The following is an 11,516-nucleotide window of genomic DNA, read 5'->3' as shown; positions in this document are numbered from 1 at the left end:
GTGTGGAGCAGCAGAGTCACAGGATCATTTAGCGTGGAAAAGACCTCCAATATCATCGATTCCAGCCAGTAACCCAGCACTGCCAAGCCCACCACTAAACCATGTGCCACATCTTTTAAATCTCTCCGGGAATGGTGGTTACTCCACTACTGCCCTGGGCAGCCTGTTCAGTGCTTGATAACCCTTTCGGTGATGACACTTTCCCTAATATCCAACCTAAATTTCCCCTGGCACAACCTGAGGACGTTTCCTCTCCTGTCACTGGTTACCTGGGAGAAGGGACTGAACCCCGCCTATCCACAGCCTCCTTTCCAGCGGTTGTAGGGAGCCATCGTGTCCCCCCTGAGCCTCCTGCTTTCCAGTAGCTGGAAACCAGTACCTGGTGTGCATCCCCAGAATTGTCACTCTTCCTTTCATCCCAGCTATCCTATGAGAATTCTAAATCAACGCCAGAGCTAGCTTCCTTGTCTGCTTGCTAAGGAAATTCCAGTGTCATCAAAAAGTGAATCAGAAATCATACCTTTTCCCCCAGAGTCTTCTCATTACTTTGTGTACATGTTTTTACCTTCCTTTACTAAAAAAAATTCACACTGGATAGACATAAATGCATTTTTTGGAGGTGAGGGAGGAAGAGTGATTTAACTTACAATTCTGCTTGATGCAGAATTTTGATCTAAAATAGCAATTGAAGAAACTACTGAACATTTTTGTGGTTTTAGAATAACTTGCGGAAGTGACTGTACTTCCTTATTCTTCAGTAATAAATACGAAATAATTTCTGAGAACAGGAAAACATCAATTGACATACTTCTCTCCTGACACCTTTTCAAATTTGTCTTGGTTTTGTACCTGTAATTGATGCTTTAAAAAATCCTAATCTACTTTCAGCATTGTACTGAAGAGTTATAAAAAAATCTGTGTAAATTAAGACATTCTGTTACCTGACAACATGTTCATTTTAAGATTGAGTAATTTTTTATTATATGTATAAAAGGGATGTAAAGTTTTATAATACTTATATACTGCAGGAAGACTTATTGTCAGTTATTTAAAATAGTTCACTTTAACTGTGGCATCTACTTTTTTTCCATATTGCAGAACATTCACTGGAGTCATCAAAAAATAAGGTAAGAGATACTAGAGATGAAACTGTAATAAAACCTTTTTTCAGAGACAGATCCCAGAAAAATAACACATGCATTTACTTCTTGAGAGTGGAGAACTGAAGAAGAATAAAGGGCAGAGAGGAGAAAACTTGGAATTTTGTGTTCTGTATGCTAGGTTTATTTAAGGTTTCTCAAAAGCAGTCCCATGTCCTTTCAAATGTTTCTTTCATTGAAATCTCAGCTTTGTTAGCTACCTGTCTCCTAATTCTGAAGCCTTTTTACCTTGGCTGCACTTGTTCCAGTTGGACTAGGAAGAACATATTTCAATTCAGCAGTTGAAAGCAAACAAGAATCTAGACCAAGCAACTCTCCAGCTCTGTATTTATTCTTTATGCAACTCCTATGTAAACATTGTTGTTTACAGCCTAACAAAGTTACAAATTATGCTTTTATGCAATTATTGCAGATCTCTTATATGCAATTTGAGCCAGTGTATTGTAAGCAATTACCTTAAATTGACCCTTCTTATAGTAAATAATACACACAACAGATATACAGAAGCTGAGCAATAATAATAAAGTAGATGATGTCTTCATTCCTCATTAAGTCATATACTGTATTAACTTCCTAGGTTTTAAGAAATGCTGTACATGTTGAAGAAGCTGAAGTGGAGAAGTGTGTCAGAGATATAATGAAAGAAAAGAAGATTGAACAGAAGGATACAGGGTGTGTTTGGAAACCTCTCTCTGTTCTCACTTCTTAGCATGTTCTTCCAGTTGCTTAACCTGATGCAATATTTAGGCCATTCAACACAGGTATTCAGAATGAAATCTGAAAATAAGATGTGGTTATGTCCTCATCAGTTCTAGAAAATGAGTTGCAAAGTTGTAATTGATGTGGATTTGGGATTACTGTATCTCTGTTTTGCGAGTCCCTTCTGTTACTCCATATTTCTAGCTAGTATGATTATTGCGTAGGTTGATTACAAGAACTATGTAATTCCTTAGATATATTTGAGAGAGTATAGTGATGCCTGATTAATATTTGCATTCATCTGCATAAGTAATTAGTGAGTGACGGAATAACCAAAATTTTAAAGTCTAATGAAATTCTTCTTTGAAACTGTAAGTATTTCTTACAAAGTTTGAATGTAAGACTTACAAAAAGTTTGGGGGTAGGTGGAGGTACAGGGGTCAGGATGATATATAGAGTTTTCTTACGTCATAACAGATTTTAGCTTATTTTTTTTCTTCTGTAATATAGGGTAATAGAGTCTGACTGCAGCACAGGAATCAGCTAAAGATACTTAAAGTATGTAAGATCCATGTGATAGTGTATCTAACCAGTATGCTGTAGTTTGAAAGATACGCACTTCCTAGTTCTGGTGTTTACATTGCATTAACATAAGAAAGGTCTTATCTGGTAATTCAGCAAGAATTTATGGCTAAGTAGGCCTATTTAAAAACTTCTCTATGGTGTTTTGTTATTATTTCAGGTTTAAGACAAATTTGCATATATCCTTACTGCAGATATCAGGTTATAAAAAACTGTATTTGAATGTGGAAAACCTGAGGAAGATCCCATATGATTCAGAAAATGAAGAACACGAGGAACAGTTAATTGAGGTGAAATAATTTTTTAAATACAAATGCTGTTTGTTTTTTTTTTCCCCCTCCAAGTCCAATACATTGCATGAACTTATTGGTAGCATTCTTACCAGCTGATCTATTTAAAGCTCTTTTCTACTTGCAAACTACAAAGCCATTATAGAACCGACACACTAAAATAAAACCTCAAGCCAAAAAAAAAAAAAAAAAGGTAAACTAGAGTTACTTGCAATGGAATTATTTTGTGTGAAATTAGACATAACACATCTAAGTAGCAAAACAGGTTTGTTATGGGTCACTGAAGAATCACTGCTAAAAAGGTACTTAACCTTATGGATACATCTAACTTTGTAAACCACTAGTTACTAAATTAAAAGAAGACACTAATTTTTTCTTATTATTGCATCCCAGTCAATGTCAAGGAAGATAGTTTGATGCTGGAAGATAAAAACTACTTAACTATTTTCTTAGCACTTCATAATTATCTCAACTTGCTATGGAAACCCCAACCCTGACAGGTTAAATAAGTATTCATTGAGAATTTGTATTTCAGTTTATAGCTGTCCTATTACAAAATGATGCAGAAATTAATTTCTGAGGTGAAACAAGTCTTTGTTTCTTTGGTATTCATACAGCATCTTTGTCTGTGAAGGGAAATTACCACAATTAATGTTAAATGTAATAACTTTCATAACTGCTGAAATGAGACATTGTAGCAGACTCCAGATTGCTACTAAGAGAAGAGCAGCATGCACATTGTATCCTGTTCCTTGGTGAATGGTTTCTAGTGTGCAGCAGCAAGTGTTCTGAGTTATGTGACTTGGAATACTTGAGCAGCATAACATGGAAGTATATTTGTGCAGCTCTGGAATTTGCTGATGCCTTACGAGAATCTGAAGGCCAGAATCAGCAAACAGTGGTGTGACATCGGCTTCCAAGGTGATGATCCCAAAACAGACTTCAGAGGAATGGGGCTGCTGGGCTTAGTGAATCTGGTGTAAGTGAAAAGAAGTATTTCATTCCTTTGTAACTAATTTTCATTATCTGTATTTTCTCTAGTTAATGATATTTCTAATAAAAACTGAATAGAAGCAAATAGAAAGCAGTATGTTCAGCATCTCTAGTGGCTGCACATTGTAAACGTGGTGTGGTTGGGTAAGGACAAGAAGTGAGGGGAGGGACAGAAATTTGCCCAGGACAGGTTATTTTTTTGTTGCCATATGATAGCGTTAGTAGGTTGTACCTAACTTGTCAAAAGCTTTAAAAATTCCTGAATGTAAAAATGCCTACTGTAATGAAAAATAGACAGGTTTACATATCTTTGCTAAGATAATTTTTGGACTAGGTTGAACTTCATATTTGATGTTCAGATCACAATGATTTTTTTTTTACAGTATTAGTTCATGCTGAATATAATTTAATTTTCTACCTTTTCCTTGGTTTTCATTTTGTGCTATTTTTCAGTTACAGGCTAGTTTTCACCTTTAGTTTAAAGCTACAGATTTTAATGTTGAACACAGTATTTTTTTTTTCATGAATTTAAAATAATATTTTACACTGCCAGGTATTTTAGTAAGCATTACACCAATGAAGCTCGTCAGATCCTTTCTCGATCAAATCACCCAAAGCTGGGGTAAGTCACTCTAGGATTTTTTCTGGTCTTCTATGTAAGAACTCATGTGAAGACTGCTAAATATGTGTCCAGAAAGTAAAGAGGAAAATATATGTGAGTTTTTTCCATTAAAGAATGAAAAAAGGGTCAAAATAGGTGGGAGAAACCAACCACAGAAAGCAATTTCTAGCTGGGAACTAAGTGCAGATTTTTTTTTTTTTTTTTTTTCAGAATGGATTTGTTGGGACAAAAATGTTGCAAAATATCATCTTTATTTAACACAGTGAACACCTTTAACATTATAGTTAGTTTTATTTGTAATAGACTTAGATTAGATTTAGAAATTCATACTTCTTTTTCACCTTCTTACTGATCCTGTGTTGGGATAGTATAGGTTACCTCATAAGGTCCTTTTTTTTTTTGCTAGGTTCCTGCTCTGTACTAGGTATTTACAAACAGGTGTTTTGTTGTTGTTCAGCTTTAAATTTGTTTTCGAAAACTTTGCATATTTGAACATTTAGCTAATTTTACAGGGAAATACACTCTCAAATCAGTCAGATAAAATAATCTGATCCATCTAGTCCCTAGTTAACTTGATGACCTACCAAATAGCAGGAGCCCTTCATGACTTTGATTGTAAATAACATTACCCTGTGCAACTCTGTCATGAACAGGATATGTGAAACTTTTTGCTCAATTACGTAACTATATAATTGGCACAAATTAATTAATTTTTACTTTTCCTTCCTCCACAAACACTTTAACTGTTGTTTAGGAATTTCTATTATACTTTTTATACCATGTAACAGAAAACCAGATTCTTTCAGCTCAAACAAGAGGTTGAAATAGCCATTCCATTTATACTTCAACAATGTTTTTCACTTCCAGTTTTTAATATTCCAGCAGATCTAAGGATTTCAAATGAACAAGTTGAAGTCAATGTTGATTAGCCTTACCATCTCAGTATTACAATAACTTTTACATCGTTGGATGCACTAGGGAATGGTCTGTAGACTGGAATCACCTCATCAACAAGTATTACAGGAAAAATTTTGACTCTCACAGCTGTCCTAAAGCAGAGTGTGCCAGGGAAGCTTTTATGTCTTTCAATCCATAAGGTAAAACCATGATTTGTGTTGCAGATACTCCTATGCCATAGTTGGGATCAATCTGACAGAGATGGCATACAGCTTGCTCAAGAATGGTGCTTTAAAGGCTCATCTCTACAACATGGTCTCTGGGTTGCCACAGATGGAGCACTTCCATCAGTTTTACTGTAAGTATCTGTAGCTTCTCTAGAACAGACTACTCAGCGTAGGCTGCAACTTAGAGTTTGGGCTCTTTGGAGTGCATTTCCACTCTTTTCTCATTAGCCAGAGGAAGCTGTTTGTCTTCTGCATCAGGTATTGGAAATGCACCTGCTGCTTAAACATTGTGCTGCAGAAATTATGTTTAAGGATAATTTCTGTGGCATTCTATATTTTAGAGACTCCAGTCTGAAAACTCAATATTTATTCAGCAAGCATCCAAAAGCTTGCTGTAGATCAGGGTGGGATAGTCCTTGTTTTAAGGGGTTGAAGAGAATCTCAAGGACTACTCTAGGACTGGCTAGATCAAGGCATGAAATTTTGGAGGTCATTTTTGCAGATCTGTATTTTATTTTCTTCACAGGTTATCTAGTTTATGAGTTTGACAAGTTCTGGTTTGAAGAGGAACCAGAAAGCATTATGCACTTCAACCAGTACAGAGAGAAATTCCATGAAAAAATTAAGGGACTTCTACTGAATTGCAATGTGGTACTGACCTTACAAGATACAAAGAAACCTTAATTCCTCTGCAGTATATGAGGTTCTGTATCAAAAATCGAGTGATGCATTTGGATGGAAGTCTTGTGTTTCACCAAAAACTGTCTAACAATAGAACTTTTTTTTTTAGATTAAAAAAAGGAAAATTAGCAAAATTCAGTTAAGAAAGCTTGGACAATCAACCTCTGTTTACAGGTATTTTTATGCTATTCTCCAAAGGGCAGCTTTTTGAAAAGAAAGTGAAACATAACCCAACCAACAAACTAACAAAAAAAACAACCCACAAATCTGAAGAATCTCTGGATTGCTTACTTTTAAATTTTATTTTATACTTCTTGGTGCAGGGAAATTGAGCAGGTATTTATGCTGCATCGTATTTTCTATGAATAGGTTTGACTATTAATGGTCTTTTAAAAGACAGTTTAAGTTCAACTTTTCAACTTTGAATTTAAATTCCAACCTTTTAGTGTAATAGTTGAAGTTCAGTTTTTAGTTGAAATTATTGTGGTTTTAGATTTTTTGTGTTCTTGTTCCTATATATGTCATTGATTGTTCACTCAACAATGTTGAATTTCTTTGTAATTAAGAGGTCCTCAAAGGGGACATATTATTTGTTTATAATTTTGGAGAAGAGGCTTAATCTATCAGCGTACTGATGTATTTACTAGAAATGACTTCTGGATAAGGAAGTTTATCTATGGATTTGTACCAGCCAATTCCTATGCTTGGAAGAAGTTTAGTTTGCAAACAAACAAAAAGAACCACGTATCATCAGCATGAGGATAAGATCCTCAGGCTAAAGCTACTCTTCCTAAAAGTATTCCTACTGTAAAAACTTTTGATTCTTTCTAATCTGACTTCAAGTGCTGAGCATGATTGACTCAGTATCTGTTGTCAGCCCTTTCTTTTAGCAGCTAAGGGGGTATTCTTAGTGGGAGGTACAACAGATCTAGTTTAGCCCTTTTATAAAGTTTAAAGAAAAACCTTTATTGCAGCCACAATCCTTATTTTGTAAAAATGAATTCACATCTGAGTACAAGTCTAAAAAAGATGTATTTTCCATGGAAGGGATGCAAATTTGATGTGTTCCTTAGTCGTGCCATCCTCAGACAATCTAGTAAATAGAAATTCATGCCTGTATTGTGACTAATTATTGCTTAGAGCAACTTTAAATGGATTTGGTATGACCATCACTTTGTTTTCTAAGACCTTCTATTAAATAAGTGCCTTCTGCAGTTTTCAATCAGCTTTTTATTTTGATTCTTCTAGCTAGATCACAGCCTTAGAAACTTGAGTAATTTCAGAAAGATTTTTTTCACCATATACCTAAATAGCTTACAGTGGCACAAAATTTGTAAGCTAATACAAGCTTTCATATTTTTTTTTAATCATCTCAGGTAAACTAGTTAATTTCTAGTCAACGAGTTCTCCAGAAGAGATTCCTGAAGAATATAAGCATTGAACACAGTAAATGCAAGCATGAGAAGGAAAAAAAAAAAAAGATAACCCCCTTTTTGTAATGAGTGTTATTACACTACATAAGTATGAAAAATAATATGTAATATTATTATAATACGAATTTCTTAGAGATCATCAAAACCCACTTGGACATGGCCCTAAGCAGCCTCCTTTTAGGGACCCTGCTTTAGGCAGGGGATGGGACTTGGGGATCCCCAGAGGTGCCTTCCCACCCCAGTAATTCTGTGAGTCTGTTTTATGTAAATAGTGACTTGTTGCACTGCATCCACCCTTGTGCTCTTGATCCATTAAATGCTGGGGATCTCTTGCTTGTGGGGAAGCCCCTGATCAGGGTACACAGTACACGTATATGGGGTAACACAGTTCTCTTTTCTTTTTATGATTCCTTAGGTACAGACAAGAGTCAAACAAGTTGGATGCGTGCAGGGTGGGGAAGGGGTCAGTCTCACCTGTGTTGGGTTGATGCTGTTCTACCAACATAAAAAAACCCCCAAAACCCAAAAAAACCCACTGTGAAGATGGTCATAGGGAGAATATTTATGGTTTGCCCTGACTTGTAAACTGAGCAGCTGAACTGGCCAGATTAGATACAATCTGACAATGGGAAGCCCAGTTCTTTTGCTACTCCCCTGTACTTGGATCCTGGAATTCTCACCAGTGAAGAGCTGAGGTCCATGGAGAGCATTCTGGGATTCAGGTCCTGTGGTGGAGCTCTGTTTCTCTGAGCCTTGCAGATACTGGACATGCCACAAATCCAAGGAAGGAAGGAAGTGGAAAGTGGACTCTTCGCAGTGGCCCAAGTGGTTATTTTCTAGCCCCAGCTTCTCTTGGGTTTGTCTCCATTAATAACTTTCTCTACTGTTTGTAGATCTCCTTTGCAAGCAACATGAGACTGACATTTTGAATTTCAGAAGTGACCCCAATTATGTTTGGCAGCAGCCAGCAAAGGAGATCCTATTTGTTTCCATCTACTGCCTGCCAGCTAGTTACAAGATTGTTTGAGCCATCTCTAAAGGCTCATCTGAGCTGTCTGCAAGCTTTTTTTTTTTTTTTTTTGCAACAGTTGCAAAAAAAATCTGCACCCATGTATTTTCAGCATTGAAACTTTCACTGGACTCCTTGTTCACAGGGAGACTGACATTTAACTATTGCTGAGGCTTCTAAAGCCCAACCATAGAGTTTCAGTATTCCTATCACACACCTGAGATGTTTTAGTGTCAAATGTAGTTCATGCTTTTAATAAGATGCATCTTTGCTAGTTTTTTTCTTCTTAAATCAATAGGTGATCTGGAAGTAAACTGTGGCAGTACATGAGGAGAAAAAGTAAATGCAACCATCATCAGATGAGTGAGACATATGGGAATACATTAGTTTGCATGTAGTAATTAAGGTGAATGTTTATGTTAGGCTCCAGTGCACCTTCCCAGGAAATTGTTAGAATTTGCATGTGGTTTTGTATGATCAACTAGCCCAGTAATTCTGTCTAGGAGTCACTCACTATATGTAGACTAGTACTGGGTGTCCCTGTTTGCACCAGTGGTAGGTTAATTGTATTATGGTAGTAGTTAGAAAATGTATTGAAAAAGGTAAAATTGTGTTTAGAGAAGGCAAGAACAAGGCTTTACTAGTCAGTGGTATTTTATGCTAACCGTTGTAGGGTGACAATCCTAAGGTTATGAAAGACTGGAAATGGAGGTAGGACGCTTTTTTGCAAGTTGATATAATCTTTAAACATCAGAACTTGTTGCTCACAGGTTATTCTAAGGGTCTTAAAAGCTCAGTAAATTGTTGTTTATAACCATCATGTTTTAAGTACATATCTTACTAGAACTTGCAAGTGCTGTTAGTTTTCTAACTTGCTGCCTCTTTAGAACATTCACTATGTGAAAGCTTGTATGCAATAGTATTTTAAGAAAAAAAAATTAAAACTGGAGACAAGGTGGTTCTCTAAATTTGTTGTTGTTCCTGTAGCAACTGTTTAAACAATAAAAGATAGTTTGTTAGTGTATGCTTGAAACATGGTGCCACTCTGTGAACAAAGATGCTCATAGGGATGAAGATAAGCAGAAGATAAGCGGAAGTTTACCACAAGCAATTGTAAAATCTAGTCTTTCACTAAGTAAACACATTGTTTCAGAAGTAACTAATTTGATTGGAAAGCCATCTGAAGACAATGCTACTGAGGAAGAAAGAAACAATGTTTTTAAACTGGTTGTGCTTCTGTCATCTGATAAAGCCATGTAAAGAATAGGGCATTTTGTCCTAATGGGCAATAGTAAAAGGGGTCAATTTAAACACCTCAGATAAAGAGTTTTGGACTTTCAGTCTTTGAAAAACAAAACAAAAATGCAAACAAAAATTAAATGCACACACACAGCCCTATTGGTTTTCCAAATTTTCCATCCTAGTTTAAATAAAATTTCACCAAAAAGTTACTTAGCCTTGTTTTAGGAATGATGACGAAAAAGTTTGTATTTAGGTAGGTGGGAGTTGAGCAGTCAGTATTCCTGACAATACTGCTAGTGCTGTGTGGTGATGTAACTCGTGGTTTCCCTCTGTCATTCTTGTTTGTGTTGCTGTAGTACCATGGTGACCCATCTTTGGACTGGTTGTTTCTTGTGCCAGTCTAGATACTGTCTTTCTCTAGGGAATTAAGAACAGCCCAGCCCAAGACAACTTGTGGGCAGTTTCTTATGACACTGTGCTTAGATAGCTGCATACTAATAGGAATTCCTGTTTACCACAATATAAAAGCAATAATGTAAACCGTGATGTCTGTGTAATAGAGACGTTTACAATGGTAGCAAATAAAGAACGGGTTATTCCAAAATATTGACAACAGTCGTGTCTTTGGCCTGCTAGAAAATGTAACAATTTTCAGTTTCATGCACCTGCACTGGGATATGAGTGAAAGCTTTATCCTACCTTTTTTCTTCCTCCCGTCCTCCCCACTTGCCTCCAGCTTGCTTAGAGGTCTACAGTTCTTGAGCCTGTTATGCAGATGGGCTACCATACTCTGCTGCAAGTGGTAGAAGTTTATTACTGCTTCATTTCAGTTGCTTTTAAAATTCTCACTTGAAAAGAAGCTCTGGCTTAAGCTTAAAAAAAAAAAACAAACTAGCACAAAAAAAAACCAAAAAAACAAAAAAACAAAAAAAACCAAACCCAACTCCACAACACAAAAACCCCACAACCAAACGGAACCAAAACCCTCCAAAACCCCACACCAGTAATTTTGTTTGAAGGACCTGGAAGTTAACTCTCTGAGGCAACTCAAAATGTGAGCGTTTTTGTTCAGGAAGAACAAAATTTGAAAGCTGGAGAACACCTCTGGAAAAAGAAAGAGAAACCCTCATGTGTTGATGGTTTGTTGTTTTTTTTCAGACTGTATCTTCTGGCATGCCTTCATACAAGCTATGTTAAATAATTTGCTTGGGGTTTTTTAGCTTATTTGTCTCTCTCAGGCAGCCTTTGTTTCTCCTCTTGAATTCTGGAGAACAAATGCTCCTATTAATGTACCGAAGTGCCATTTCATGAGAATTACAAGATCTTACCTGGAGCAATTTTTTATTTCTACAGAAGCACAGAACAGGCCCTGCCACTACAGGAACATCCCAGTCCTCCAAACTCCAAATGTTGGGTTGATCAGTTACGCAAATGTGTTATTTTAGAAAATGGGATGAGCAAGCAGCTACTCAGGAAATCTAAACTGAGATACTGAGTACTACAGGAAAGAGAAGAACCAGAACTTAATTGTCTTCTAAAGTGACATTCTTAGAGATATCTGCCACCATTTATCCGGAACACCTTGCACTGCAGTTAAGACTGACTAAGCTGTATTTCACAGCTTGTATTCCAAGCTCTAAGCCACTCTTGCACAGCAATGGTGCTGCTATCAGCACATGTC

At 36.4% G+C, this 11,516-nt stretch overlaps 1 protein-coding gene across 1 annotated transcript; it reads left to right on the top strand.

Moving 5' to 3' along the window:
- Nucleotides 1-8: 8 nt before the first annotated feature.
- ELMOD2 (ELMO domain containing 2) lies at nt 9-10,441 on the top strand. The gene is made up of 7 exons (XM_017732667.1): nt 9-1,127; nt 1,738-1,832; nt 2,602-2,731; nt 3,577-3,710; nt 4,278-4,346; nt 5,468-5,601; nt 5,997-10,441. The coding sequence occupies exons 2-7, from the start codon at nt 1,798-1,800 to the stop codon at nt 6,152-6,154; spliced, it is 660 nt and encodes a 219-aa protein (XP_017588156.1). The 5' UTR covers nt 9-1,127; nt 1,738-1,797; the 3' UTR covers nt 6,155-10,441.
- Nucleotides 10,442-11,516: the final 1,075 nt, after the last annotated feature.

The sequence above is a fragment of the Corvus brachyrhynchos genome, unplaced genomic scaffold (genome assembly GCF_000691975.1).
Source record: "Corvus brachyrhynchos isolate BGI_N302 unplaced genomic scaffold, ASM69197v1 scaffold444, whole genome shotgun sequence".
NCBI lineage: Eukaryota > Metazoa > Chordata > Aves > Passeriformes > Corvidae > Corvus > Corvus brachyrhynchos.
This window is presented reverse-complemented; position numbering and strand designations above follow the sequence as displayed.